General features: G+C 37.2%; 1 protein-coding gene across 1 annotated transcript in view; it reads right to left on the bottom strand.

The window, feature by feature from the left end:
• Window positions 1-6494: 6494 nt before the first annotated feature.
• The window catches only part of pde11a (phosphodiesterase 11a), a 36862-nt gene continuing 27551 nt past the window's right edge, over window positions 6495-15805 (bottom strand). The window contains 6 exon segments of the mRNA XM_034213252.1: window positions 6495-8839; window positions 12620-12703; window positions 13637-13711; window positions 14147-14210; window positions 14295-14372; window positions 14591-14691. Coding sequence (XP_034069143.1) covers window positions 8621-8839; window positions 12620-12703; window positions 13637-13711; window positions 14147-14210; window positions 14295-14372; window positions 14591-14691 — 621 coding nt within the window. The 3' untranslated portion in view covers window positions 6495-8620.

Raw genomic sequence — 15805 nt, 5'->3', positions numbered from 1 at the left:
TCAGCGCCACCTATCAACAGCTATAGAGCTCAGCCTTGGACGATGAAATGCACTGCAGTTATCACTTTCTGTGGCTCCATACAGAGGAGTGTGTGGAGGAATACAGATGTTAAAATCATCACTGGAAATGTAAAGAGTTGATAAATATGGTTTCCAAATGTACATTTATAATGTATATTTGAGCAATTTTTCACAATAGTCTTTAACTTTCTAACATGGCCGCATCATTCACTATTTTTTTCAATTCAATGTGCGCATACTTGCAGTATTTGATTGATACATTTCATGTGTAAAGTTACATTTGTCCACATGAGGTCAGCACTGCACTGGGGAAAATCATGGGGAAAAATAACTGTACTGAGCAGCAAAATCAATGGTGGAGAAAGTATTAAGTCCCTTTATAAATAACAACACTTGATTATATAAATACTCAATTTTAAGTGAAGTCAAGCATTCAAAATGACACTGAAGTAAAATAATGTTTTATAAAAAAATAATATTTAGTTTTTACAAAAAAGCTGTCTGCAGGAGGCTCCACTACATGTTATAAAATATTTAAAAATGTGAGCAGAGAGGTGCAGTCAGACCGGGTTGGCGCTTAGTGAACTCTACCTACATACATTCACAACAATGCAATCAAATTAAAGGTCACGTCCTTGTGGGGTATGTTATTGTTAGCTTGGCATAGGTTGAGAAAGTTAAATCTACCTTAATTAATCACTGATTTAATGCACCACCCAGCAGGCACGAGTGACCTAAATCTAACAGACCCAGGAATCTGCGTCACTAACAGGACATCCTTTAGCTAACATGCTAAATACCTGGAATGCGGTAGCCTAGTCTAATATAACAATTAAGTAATATTGAAATTAGGCTGAACATAGCCATACATTCATTTAAATTAAGTAGGCCTATGGTACATTTTATGTACATACATGCAAACTAATAAAGTTAACCACAATTTCACTGGATTTTACGAGTTTTTGTATATTAAATGTTGTTTCAATAAAGATAGTAAACAAAAAAAGGAGGTATCATGCTAATGGTGGAGCTTAATGGAGGAACTTTAAGCTTCAGGTTTGTGAGGACTTTTCTGCTGTTTAATACTGCAGAACCTGAATCAGCTCAACATGTTTGATAACTTTCAGGTCCACAGTGGGACAGAGAGGCTGACTGCACTGTTTGTATTACACTTTGATGATAAACAAGCAAAGAAGGTTAACCTGGAGCAGATTGGAGAGGACGTCTTGGTGCACAATGCTAACAGTCTATGGTCCAGACGTGAGTACAACACACTGACTGACCTATATGCCTTCCTATACAGTTGACAGCAAAATGCATAGTTTTGTAAGAGCAGTTGTTTGTGTGCATCTCTCTTTTGTTTTATTGAGGGTGTTTGTGGCTGCAGCAGTTGCACTGTACAGTTTATTTGCCATGTTATGTCCGCTTTGGTGATGTTCCTCATCAATGTGGCCTAGAAATGATTGATGCACCTGCCATGGTGTCAATAGACAACCCACTCTCACGGCATTTCGTGTTATAGTCACGACATTTAATCTATTGATTCGTGTTCACCAACACGATTATCCCCTTGTTTTCGTGTCACACAAAACGATTTTAAAAGCAATGTATTTCTACTGGTAATGTGTTTCGTGCCTGCAACACGTCTTTTTCTCCGGTCGGGTCGTGGAAGACCGGAAGCTGTGTGGTTCATAAAAAGATGTTCTTACCATAGGTTTTTACTCAATATCAAGCCACAATTATTGCTTTTATTTTAAATCGTATAATTTCGGACTTTTGTTGCCGTCTGTGAGGAAAATAAATGGGGCTCAGAGCCTCAGGATACTGAAATCTGTATTTTTTAAATCTTTTTTTCCTTCTAATTTGTTATTCTTTTCAAAATAACACACTGTTATTTACTCACCAATAACACACAATTATCCTTGTTTTTATTTATTGGTTTATTTCCATAATCTCGGGCTTTTTTGGCGTCCGTCAGGAACTGAATTTCAAAATAAAAATAACCGGAAACAGACGTAGGCCTCTAGGAGTTTAGGATGGCCGAAGACACTACACTACCCATAATCCCCAGCTATCGTTTAGGACTACAGTCCCCGTGATTAATCTTCAAGCTCTGGGATTGGATGTTGGAGTGGCAGTGCGCCAAGGTTACGCCGAGCGTCAAACAGCTGTTTGAAATGGAACGAAACCACGCCAGACTATCCAAAACTGGAATCGAACGCCCCCCCAGAACTACACATGCTGGCTATTGTGTTTCGCAAAATGTTCTATGGGACGTCTCTACTGAACGTTTTCGTTGTTCCCAAAATTAGAAGTTGCCAGTATTAAACACATTGGTGTTATCAAATGTAAAACATATAATTAATAAATGGGTGAAAATCGCTTGTGTCCATAATGCGCAGCATTAATATATACCCACATGACAGCTCATTGTTACTTTGTAATTCTACTCCACTACAATTCAGAGGTTAACCTGGTATTTTTACTCCACTACACTTATTTGAATTACTTTGCAGATTCTGATTAATGATGTGAAATATAAACAACCCTTAAATCAGACTTTAGTTACACCTGAGTAAAATTCAGGGAAGGTGATTGTCAAGTGCCAACAATCAGGAGAGATATTTGATAGTTGGTGCTTGAGAAGACTAAACATTTATCTGCAATTGACATGAATGGAAACGAGTAATAAAGTATATTCATTACTCGTTATTCTCTACTAATAGTTAATTAAAGACTGTATATTATGGCTATTTTGCACATCCCTTTCAAGATTTCAAGATTTTCAAAGGTTTATTGACATATCATATACACAACTACGGTGTAGTTATGCAATGAATGAAAATCTTGGGTCACAGGTTCCTCAACAGTGCATTACAAGACATCTATCAATATATGTGTATACCTCCACCATTAAACTGTCATATTCTGCACATTTGTTATACTATCTACATACAAAAGAGTATAATTCATATGTATAATATCAGTTAAAATAAGTGCTTCAACATAGTTAACATTGCAGGAAAGCAATATATTAGACGTTAAGTACTTTGTCAGGCTTAATATTTATCTATAGATAGATACCCCCAAAGTTTTTTTCTTATTTAAAAGAAGACCTTAATCTAAAGTCATATTTAATGTTTAAATAAAGGTGAAATAGTTGTTCTGTTTTGCACCTCCTCCTATTAATATCTTTGTACATCCTGCACTAAACTGTTTTATTGTAGAGATCACTTATAGTATCTTCTTGATTTTTTTATATTCTATATTTCTATCATTGACCTTCTACTTTCCCCCTATGAAAGTAAGTACTCTTAATATTTTTTGTATCAAATATAACACATAAAAACAATAATTCAATAACGTGCTTTAACCACTAGGTGGTGCACACAAGGTACACACAGTCATAACTTTGTATTATTAGTGTAGGACACTTATGTATGTACACCATCTGAATATGTGTAGTTTTATTCATGTTTTCACATAATTTTAAAGCATATTGCTAGATTATTTCAGACTCAGTATTTACATTCTTATATTCAAAGAAAATCAGTAATATCTTTAAAAACTACAAGTCCTTTTATATCAGCTGTGCACCGTTATGGTGTAAATATAACCTATCTACGAATTAGGTCAAATGTAAAAGTCAGCCGAATTAGTATTGATACTGCAAGGAGACGTATTGTGTGAAGACAAATTGAAGATGTTGTTTAATTGTTGATATATTTATGATCCACATCAAGTATTCAGTTTCGGTGGCATTTCTTCCAGTTTTTACAAAGGTCTTCAAGTTCTCATCAGGGCTCTATAAATAAAGAACTACGGCAGATCTGTAATATGTAATGCAGCCGAACCGTGTATTACAATGCCGTTATGTGATGACTTGCAAAGAGAAAAGCAAGAACACTCGGAATTAAGTATTATTTTATTCTTTTTAAATGTTTTTCCGATTTCATATCATATAAACACCAAATCCCAACATGCATTGCGGCTAAAACATCCAATCAGCGAGCTTAAACCATAGCTGAGCATCTTGGGTAATCGCTCGAAATGCCTACGTCTGTTTCCGGTTATTTTTATTTTGAAATTCAGTTCCTGACGGACGCCAAAAAAGCCCGAGATTATGGAATCAAACCAATAAATAAAAACAAGGATAATTGTGTGTTATTGGTGAGTAAATAACAGTGTGTTATTTTGAAAAGAATAACAAATTAGAGGGAAAAAAAGATTTAAAAAATACAGATTTCAGTATCCTGAGGCTCTGAGCTCCATTTATTTTCCTCACAGACGGCAACAAAAGTCCGAAATTATACGATTTAAAATAAAAGCAATAATTGTGGCTTGATATTGAGTAAGAACATGTTTTTATGAACCACACAGCTTCCGGTCTTCCACGACCCGACCGAAGAAAAAGACGTGTTGCAGGCACGAAACACATTACCAGTAGAAATACATTGCTTTCAAAATCGTTCTGTGTGACACGAAAAAAAGGGGATAATCTAGGGCAGGGGTGTCAAACTCAAGGCCCGGGGGCCAAATCCGGCCCGCCACCTCATTATATGTGGCCCACAAGGACTTGCAAAGAATATAATACGTTTATTATAAGATTACGTGCTGCTTTACAGCAGCACGTTGCCCATAAACTACATGTCCCACAACGCATCTCATTTTGTGAGATGCACTGAAGAGACTTGAAACAATTACTTTCAATTATTTGCCCTAGACTTCTGCTTTCAGACGTAGTTAAGTTATTACCCTATCAGATAATAATCCAATGCAGAGGAAATATTGTTAAATAATACATTATATTATATATATTTATCTATGTATATTTATATAGTCTTAAAGTTACCACCGGCCCTTTGAGTGCAACCATAATTCTAATGTGGCCCGCGATGAAATTGAGTTTGACACCCCTGATCTAGGGTGACCAGACGTCCCCGTTTTCCGGGGACAGTCCCCGTTTGTATTGGCCTGTCCCCGGTTGAAACTGTCCCCGGAAATGTCCCCGTTTTTAAATATACGTTAAAAACACATAGCAAGGTCAGGAAACACTGGGCAAACACAGACTGTGGTCAAGCCAGCCCCCACTTCGGAAAACACAGTCAAGCCAGCCCGCACGTTGTATTGCGATGCTCGAATATGCATTACGGTAGAGGCCTGTAAAAACTGCCTTCAAAATAAAAGCGTTTACTCGGTCAATAACAAATATACCTCAAAAACACACCAAACATATTCATATATACTGGAGCTTAAATTAAGAAATATGTACAATATAATGTGATCAATAATAATTTAAAACAAACCACGTATAACTACCACATTATAACTGAGTGAATGTAAAATGTAAGTATACAGTTATGAAGACACATATCTGACATTTCCACTGCGTGACTAATTTCAATTGATGTTGACACCATCTCACAACACTCCTAAAATAACATTACTTTCTGAAGCACAATTTAAAATGTATGCTGTTTAAAGTCTCAAATTAGATCTATTGTCCATCTATATTTTGATTATTATTTAATGGAACTGTCCATAATCAAAGAGTCATTCGAAGTCAATCAAATACTTATTTCACTTCAGGGTGATAGCAGGAGACCCCATCTAGTCAATCAGAGAAAATCAGGACAATCTGATGTAGAGTTTCAAAATAAAATACTTATGAAATCTCATATATGAGCTATCGTCCTTCTGTTTGTATCCAACAGTTAAAATGTTCGAATGACATTGAGCCAGAATTGTCCCCGTTTTTTCTTTAACAGTGAATAAAATTGGATATGTTGATGATATATTGACCGCAAAACTCAAAATGTCCCCGGTTTTCATTTAGAAAATCTGGTCACCTTAGTAATCGTGTTGGTGAACATGAATCAATAGATTAAATGTCGTGACTATAACACGAAATGCCATGAGACTGGGTTGCAATAGACGTTTTATGTATTGTCGGCCATTTGTGTTTTGAGTTTGACTCTTCTATGGTTCATTTTAGTAAGGCCACATTAAGTTGTCGTCATTAAGTAGTCTGTTGTATGCAACTTATGTCTAAATAAATTGGATTTACTGCTGCAGTCTATTCTGTGGCCAATTGTGTTGTTAATTTAACAGTGGTATATGTCATCTCATGATTTACTTTATTTAAATGTAAAACTAATGTTTATTTTACACAAATACATTTAAAGCAATACACTATACAGTTATATGAGATGTATATCTTGGTCCCTGGTTGTAGAGCTCATTTTAAAATGTCATACACTGTTGGGTATTTTGAACAAGAAACATTCCTCAGTTTGAAACTATAATCAAATGTTTTGTATTTTAGATCAATATTTAAAGTAACCAACAAAAGTTGTCTCTTAATTGTGATGGAGTAGTGTACAGTAGCATGAAGTGGAAATACTCAAGAAAAATACAAATATCTAAAATACTTGCGTAAAAGTGTCAGAATAAACCAGAGTATATGTAGCAGCATATTTTTATTTAAACTCTGAACATAAACATTGCACATTTGCCTTTTCATGCCCTAGATTTCTTTCAGTCTAGCCCGCCATAAATAAAATGAGCGTCCAAACTGGGAGAGGAAAGAAGAAATACAAGAAGCACGGTACGTTGCAAATTAGACTAAATAGAAGTTTGGAGACCTTATAGAAAAATAGAACAGCAATATTCATAACTCACGAAACATAATGCAATATAATTTAAATCATGCATTTCCAATGAAATAATGTGTTTACTGATGAAGTTCAAAGGACGAGGTATTTGTCGGCTCACGTTTGCTACATACTTAGCAAGTGGTTGAATTTAATACTGCATAAAACATGCAATTTAAATGTTTCTGATCAACTTCAATTCAGCACTTTAACCAAAATAAAGTAGAGCACATAGATCCATGCCACACAATGTGCACAGTCACGTTTTTAAACTCCAATTAACAAAGCTACAACACAATTCATAAGGCATAACCACAACCCTAAAATAATACTAATATTAATAATGATAATAATAATAATAATAATAATATCAAAATAATAGCTCATGGCTGCATGGGCACTTCATTACTACCAGTTTTAGTGTCTCAGTCTCCTTTTTGGAAATTATAAAATCTGTTTAAGTAGCATTTGTGAGCTTTGTGAAAAGGACAGCAATCCGATTAAAGCAAATTCTGAAATTTTTGGAAAAACATTTTGCGGAAAGTTAGGTAAGAGGATACCACTTTGAAAAAAGCTAAGCATGAAGAATAAAGACTGGAAAGAGGAAGTAACAGTCAGCCTGACTTTGTCCAGAGGTTAAAAAAAAATCCTCCTAGCAGCACATCTGAAGCTCTCAAATAAAAATGTTGTATTAAGATTATTTAATGTGATTTGTAATTTGTGTCTGACTCAGTTCTAGATTCTAACTTTTTGCTGAACAACCAGAAGAACGTTACATGTTCTGGCAAAGAGTCTGTCACACAACCCTGTTATAAAACAGTATTCTTAGTTTTTTGTTCAGATTAAACAATAATGAATGAATGAATTAGTAAATTTATAGATGCTGGTTGACAAATTGAATTTCCTTTGGACGGAGCCAGGCCAGTTGTTAATGGCCTGGTTACCTTGACTGAATGTAGCTTTATTTATCATATAGGTATTCTCTTATCTAAGCGTGTTTCTTAAAATGTAGAACCCTTATTAAAATAAATCTTAATGTGTCTAGTCTCAGTATTAAATCAGTTGATGAGATTTCTGCAAAAATGAATTGATATCAGTACAACTTCATCAAGGCACATTGTGTGTGTTTGTGTGTGTGACAAGTGAGACCCTGCATTTATAAAACTGGGCAAAATAGATTTCTATATGTATATACTGTTGATGATTTGTGGCTAATATGGGATCAAAACATAATTGCAGTCATTAGTTTTTATAAATTATGGCATAAAACATGTCACGGTTCAACATGGATTTCTATATCTAACAATCTTGGTGAGGAGGCCATGCATTTTTCATTAGGATCTTAAAACAAGGCACAGGGAGGGAGGGAGGGAGCGGAGACTCAATTTGCATTGCAAGCACTGTCACAGGTCCTGCACCCCTTTATCCTTCAGCAACTCTACAGCCACATTACAGTCCAGAGGTTACATGTTCTTAAACAGCACTTGTAAATAACTTAATAGCCTATATACAGATCTACAAAACATATCTCTGTTACCCCGGGCAAAATGCGAGCAACGAGGAGGTACTGAGATAAAACGAACCACATCAGAGACAAACTCTCCAATATTCTCCATGCTTTGGAAATCTGTGCAATGCCCAGAATAGTTAGTTAGCTCACTGCTTGACATGTTGACACAGTGGTTTCCTTTTCTGACGTGGCTGATTGGTAGCTGCTTCAACAAGCTCGCCAAACACAGCTCTGTCAGCCTCCAGCTCAGGAAGGCTGAAGGGAGCAGAAAAACCTCTATGATAGCGCCGCGCTCAAGTCTAAAGCCCATCTCTAGCAGCAAAAGCGAAGAGGAGCAGAGCCCAAGAACCTCTGCATGCACTGCACTGCCTCTGTTGCAGGCTGCATTTAAGAGGGAGTAAAAGCCAAAGAGATCAGCTGGAGATGGCATCAGGAGCTAACTAACGGGTTTAGATGGTGTGCTGTCAGCATCTCCGCTGCAGCAGGGCGCCACCGTGCAGCCGCTCGTCTCTGTGCAGTCTCCACTGCAGGAGCTCGAGGGTGAAGAAACACTTTGGCTTCTCTGTCTTTTCTTGTTCAGTTCCTCCCAATTGGCCCTGTTAGCTTTGATCATGTCAACCATCGGCTGAAGTTTGGGATTCAGCTTGACAAGAGTCTAGAGGGAGAGAGAGGAAGGGCAGAAAGATGACAAGGGGAAATTACAGATGAAATATAAAGACTAAAAACATCATCAGCATTAGAAGCAGTTTGGAGTTCTACATTTGTGAACAACATTTCACAAAAACCCATCTAATTGTTGTTGAGGTATTTTAAAAATCATTACGATGGTTAGAGGAGCAACTCAGGATTCTTATGATTCTTATAGAAGCCAATAGGGGACAATTGTATGTTAACTCGAAAATAAAATTCACAAATAGCATTATACCTTTTCGCATATACTTTATAATTGCGTAAAACATTTAATGCATTTTATTACTAGTATGGGCTTTATATGAGCAAATGAAAATAGAACATTTGAATAATTATTAGAAAATCTAAAGGCAATATAAACAATTAAAACTGATGTTCTATCGATGTGCTAACAATAATAAAGAAAAAGTCTTATAGACTAAACCTGCTTATAATTGAAAAATATGCAAATGATATAAGCAAAACAGCGCCCCCAGTCCTTTCGTCAAGGCAAGTCTTCAGTTAGGACACTAACTTATGACTCCTAGCAGACTTTTACCCAAGATCAGTAAGGGAACATTGGGTTAAAATAACATGTATTTTTCACATATCAATTCGTATTTGTATTTTTTAGAAAAGAGCTTGGCTCTACGACTAGTAGTGATAATATATGGGAGGCACAGATGAAGTGCAGCACATTATTCATCAAAAGCAATGCAAAACAATTGAAACAATACAGAGAACACAGCACTGCTACGAGAACAGCTACGCCCAGTATAGCTTTATAGTTTAAGGCAGTGAAATGGCTGCTGTTCAAAGATTAGAAGCACGTGTATGACCGAGATAAGTCGTCTTTGTCATTTGTTAGTGTTAAACTATAAGTGGCCGTGTATTCAAAGCTTTCATCCACCATTTTAACAAATTACCTGAGAGACGGGGAGATTTTGTTCCCTCTGTTCTCCTCACATTGTCTACTGAGTCTATTGGATTTCCAGGGAAGTCTGTAATTAGTTGTTTCATTAACCCCGTTTTATATGTTAATATAACATGTGGGCATGGGTCCCACATACCACACATTATTCACACACAAATAAAGGAGTATATTGGCAGCCATTGTAACAATGAATGAAATAAATAGGAAGGTAAGTAAGTACACCCACACTGGGGATTGTGTATTGTGCTTATGAAAGGGAAATCAAATGTGCTGTTGGAGAAAACACATCTAATCACAGTAGCCAATTAAGTGAACTTTAAATGCATTTATATTCAGAGGGAGTATTCACTAATTCATGCGAACAATTAAAACACTTGTGTGGGTGGTCGACCAGAACAAAGCTCTGTAACGTGGCCAAGTAAGTTCAGACATCAAAACTATTTTTAAAAAACAGCCCTCTGACCACTTTTGTTTATTAAGAATTCATAACATGTCCTGAAAGGTGGTTTAATAAACATGCATGATTTAATGATTGATTATTTTGTAATTGCTGGAATATGTGTGCTGCTAATCATGATGCCGAGCAATATTAGAGCACAGTATGGATTTCCATTTCTGTAGTCCATGCCTGTTAGAAATGTCAACCCATCTGTTTTTCTATATGTGTAGTACTGTATGGGAACATAGAGTTGATATAAATAGCTAACGATTGAAGTACACTGTATTTAGCTCCTCAACCTGGAGGATTTGCTGCTGTTCTGTCTTAATGTGATTTTAAATGAGTTATTTAGGGTTTTTGGACTGTTTATTGTACTTTTTCTCTGACATTTGTTATGGTATATACATATATATCAAATGTATTCAAAGGAAGTACTGACTGAGACAACAACATGCAGTTTAGCAAGCGTTGAGTAATGTTTGTTATAAATATGGCCGGATGCCAAATTGCTCAGTTTTTTTGCTCTATTTGTGTTTTGTTTTTAGACAATTCATTTCTGATTCCTATTTCCGAGCACACGATGAGATTGCTGTATTATAACAGTCAAATAAGAATATTTTACCAAATTCATTTGTGTGATGTGTTGGGTATGTATCCACAAAGCTCCCGTTATAAAGATTCTTAATCTGATTAAACCTCTTTTCTGCTTAGATTGTTCTATATAAATATATCTTATAACCCAACGATTAATGAGAAAATGATCTGCAGATTAGCTGATAATGAAAAAATATCACACTGTGATGGCATGCGGCCTACACACAGCTGTGAAACTACAAAGAGCGGATTGCTCGTCTCAATCAGTGTGGATTTGTCTCGTTTGCGATTTAAAAGAAGAATAATTTTCTAAAGGAAAACATTTCTCTCTCTGCAGTATCCACAGTGGGACATTGTCATTGGTTTGCACAGCATCATTATTCCACTGAGGTAGACTCAGAAGAAGCAGAGAGAGAGAGTGTCATATTGTGGGGTGTAAAGATGGAAGGTTATATAATGGGGGATTAATATTCCACAAAGTAGCGAGCCACCACCAGGAGAAGGAGATCAGCGAGATCAAGAACGAGATCTCTTCCGCCCACGGACAAAAACCCTGCCGCCTCTGAACTTCCTCTGTTCTCCCCCTCGCAAGTTTAATTGGCAGCAGCATGATCGTGAGCTCCATATCTGCATTCTCCAAACATCAGCCTTTACATGAGGCGTGGAGACAAACCCCCCACGCAGACAACACACTGCTTTGATGCTTTTTATCTACACTACACAGACTGTAACAATGGAGGAACAGAGCCCCGCGCTGATAAGTCTGCTCTAACTTCTGACACTGATCCCGGGATAATTCATTTATTTATTGTTTGTGTTCCAGTCGTGATGACTAAGATTAATGTTTTTAATACAGTGCAGTTTTAACAGTTGAAAGGCTGTAAGGATGCTGCTACTTTTTTTATCCTCGACTGCCTTCACAACTGTTTGCTTTCATGAATTTGGCTTCAGCACGCCTCTTCTCTTAACAGAGCTGATCTCTCTGTAAATCAGACTCTCTCCCACACAGCCGCTGCTACGGGGAGAGGGGGGTGAACCTCTCTTGACGTCATTCAGAAACACACACACACACACATTACTATACTGGCGAGGACACAGTATAGATTTCCATTAATTCCCTGAAAGATTACCACAAGCTCTGACCCTAACATTTGCTCAGCTGGGATCCAGTGCCGCTCTATGTGACAAAAATGTCTCAGAAGAGAGGCAGTCAACAGTCAGGCCTTATTTCATTGTTGTGCAGTAAAGCCCAAAGTACACTGTCTTACAGAGGAGATTTAACCTGACTTACATCACAGCTCTATTCACTGCACTTCCTCTGAGCCGTCTACAGTCAGAAAGTGCCAACTCGTTATTCTCTTCTCAAAAGAACAGGATTCAACCTTGAAGTTGTTTCATGGCTTTCAATAAAAAATAAAATAATACATTTCTTTTTTCAGTGAGAAATCTGTGGCTGCAAAGAGAAAAAGTTGAATAGTTGTTGGTGATGGCTTCACTGTTGACGTCACTGAGGTTGGACAAAAGCTGAGAAAGGAGTGTGTGTGTGTGTGTGTGTGTGTGTGTGTGTGTGTGTGTGTGTGTGTGTGTGTGTGTGTGTGTGTGTGTGTGTGTGTGTGTGTGTGTGTGTGTGTGTGTGTGTGTGTGTGTGTGTGTGTGTGTGTGTGTGTGTGTGTGTGTGTGTGTGTGTGTGTGTGTGTGTGTGTGTGTGTGTGTGTGTGTGTGTGTGTGTGTGTGTGTGTGTGTGTGTGTGTGTGTGTGTAAAGCACGTCACAATGAAGTCCAGATCTTAAAGCATTTACCTCGTACAGCGGCACACAAATTCCATCAATCCATTCCAGCTGAAGCCCTGGCAACTCATCCTTCCTGTTTCGATCAAAGATGGCCTGAAACACAGAGTTAAAATGTATTTACACTTACATTTTTACTGGAGGAACAAGTGAATATAGTGCTTCTCACCTAAGCAAATCCTCCCTCTGCTCTCAAGACAATAGAGTTTATTTCACGTGCGTTTCCTATTCTACCCCATTCTTGTGCAGTCTGAACTTAAGAGGCTCCACTGAGGCTGTGCTTCAGAGATAGTTACTGGGCTACGACTTAGAAGTTAATATTTCATTTCCAACACCCACACACAAGGAGCGGTAAAGGTTTGACACAAGCGGCAGACCGGAGGCTAACGCATTAGTTATTTCAGAGGGGAGGCAATGTGGCCTGGCCCGATTAGTCAACAGCCATTAATTGCTCGCAGAAAGCTGTTGGTTTTCCCCCTTTAAGAACTTGCAACACAGTTGAGCCTTCAAAGCTCCCCAATCAAACACACAGTATCCTCTGTTGTGGCGCTGAGGCTTTGAGGACAGTCTGAATACGATGCGAGTTAAGATCTTCATTAGGACCAAAGTCTTTCCGTGCCACTAGTATTGTGCTATTTTTAAATTCACACGAGAAAAATAAAGTAAATACATGATCTCAGCTATGAGAAAATCAATGCTAGTAGAGCTGAATACAGACAAATGGTGTGTGTGTTTACAGCTGAATTCATAGAAATGTCAGTTTGACTCCTGTATAGGGTTGTTTTTTTAAGAATGATGCTTACACGGTCCACAGTTTGCTCTTGGCGCAGCAGTGAGGAAATGCAGTGGCCAAGCTGACTGTTCACTTCTCCCACACAAAGAGACACAAGATCTCATGTTTCCTACACAGTCAGTGTGTTTTGGAACTGCAGATAAAATAAATCTTCTGCATCATCAGCTCAGTGGAGGTCACGGGGGTGAAACTAACTGCAAAAGCACAAAACACCAGAGATGGTTGTGTGTACTCACAGAGGGCGTGAGCTTCAGCTCTGATCTCTCTCGGTCACCCTGCTCGAAGAACTCGCTGGTCACCAGCTCTGCAACCTGCAAGAGAAAACATGAAGGGAGGTTTTCTTTGTGAATTAGTCTCACAAACATGTTCGTAACTCATTGTTTGGTCTTTAAAATATAAGTAAGTTGTGTTGTAAATGCCTGTGAAAGCCCAAGATGATGATATCAAGGATCACAAACATAAAAAACAGCAAATCGCAACAACTTAAAAACAGGAAAAATCGTATGTTTGGCTTTTTTTCTTCTTGGACCATTTATCGATTAATCAACCAATTGTTTCAGCTCTATTTTAATGGTTTAGAAATGCATTTATTTATTTATTGGTGAGAAGATTATTTGCGGTTTGCCAACAAAAATGACACAAACCACAACAAAAGGTTGATTGTTGTTAGTTTGCCTTATACATAAGGAACATCTTGAATATTCTCATGAGTGACTTGAAAAAAGCATTTTAATAAGTTTTCTCACCTTGCGTGATATTTCCCAAGGTTTAGTGACAGCACCAAGATCACAAGCTGTCATCATCATGGATCTGAAAGAAATCAGATGTATTTAATTAGTGCAGTGCTTATGAAATTATAATATCCCTCATGTTTGTCTGTGTGCAAGGCGTTACCTGCACATGTCTCTATGAGCCTTCACGTTCCAGTTGTACTCCCCATTATTGACCATCTCAAAGAAGGTGTTTCTGTTCCTAAAGGGAAACAAGACATCTGTAGGTGTAAGAGACATGAAATCCACAAGGGGGCAGTATTCCCTCAAAGAAACCTGCAGTAATCATTGTACAGAGAGGGCTCGTATGCTTTATTGTATAAATAAGTTAGTATACTGGAGCCAGCCGGGCTCTATGGACCTCTCACTGTCAGGAGATTTAACAGTTTAATAAGCGGCGTGGTGTTTAGCAGAACATACTCAAAGTAGAGTGTGAGGTCTGTGGCCAGAATGGACTGTTTCAGCAGCTGCATGAGGTCGCTGTACTCTGTGGACGAGAGGTTGGAGAAGATATTGTGACCCTGTGGAGACACATACAGAGATAACATGATAAAACATGTCCCAAACACATTTTCCCACTGCACACAAAGAACCTCAAATAAAGAAGCACTAGCCCCTACATTAATTATTTACTAGTTTGGGATGGGAACCATTTACCAGAGGAGGGTGCATACAACTTAGGTTTATTTTGGAGATGTTTTGAATTATTTAATAAGAGCTTTACTGTTATGACAGACTGCTGACAATACTGGCATATCAGTAACAAATCATCTGTTTACTCTCTTATATTATTTTATCATTTGTCTTCTCTTTAGTATACTATTTTACCTTAATGTGTTCCTTTGTTTGGACTCAGTTTGGCTTTCTGTTGTTTAATTGCCTTCTTGATATCCTGCTTTTGTTTTAGTTTTTTCTGTCAAAGCACTTATATAATTAAAACTATTATTATCATTTATTTTGAATGTGAACATTTACTGTGCAGTAGCTTAGAATGAATAACATTTACTTTCTGCCATTTTATTTGCAAAATTGACACTAAAATGTATAGTTGAGGGCACCATTTTTTTATAACAACCTCAAAGTTCAATGTGTCATATTTAATTTAACATTCAATTTATTTAATTTCCTAGTATTTAAGTCTTAAATATTGGTTTTCACAAAAATCAATTTGTTTTGAAGTGACTTAATATATAGCAATAAATAGATGTATTCATACATTTTGCTTTGTAAAACACTTGAGGCTGCATGATCATATAAAAGTGCTTCATAATTGAGTTGAGTTTTGGATAAGATATCATTGAGGATCTATAATCTATATAGAAGTTAACGAGGGAGAGTCTTTTATTAAAAAAGCCTATTTGCACAACAAATAGTAAAAAACTGAAAAAGAGAGGCCAGCGGTTCCTAATACTTAAGCAACATCTGTCACATGAGCTTCTCCATCATTGAAACATCCACTTAGACACCATCCTATAGAGAATGGAGAGATCTGTCTGGTGAAAATTGAAGATGTCAAGGTGATAACCAAGAAGGAGCCGAATGAGAGGATAATAAGGACCTGCAGAAATTAGAAGAGATCCTCAAAACTGGATGACCACTTCTTCCTTTCAAACGCTGAGAATCCAAGTGCAACTT

The sequence above is a fragment of the Gymnodraco acuticeps genome, unplaced genomic scaffold (genome assembly GCF_902827175.1).
Source record: "Gymnodraco acuticeps unplaced genomic scaffold, fGymAcu1.1, whole genome shotgun sequence".
Classification (NCBI taxonomy): Eukaryota; Metazoa; Chordata; class Actinopteri; order Perciformes; family Bathydraconidae; genus Gymnodraco; species Gymnodraco acuticeps.
This window is presented reverse-complemented; position numbering and strand designations above follow the sequence as displayed.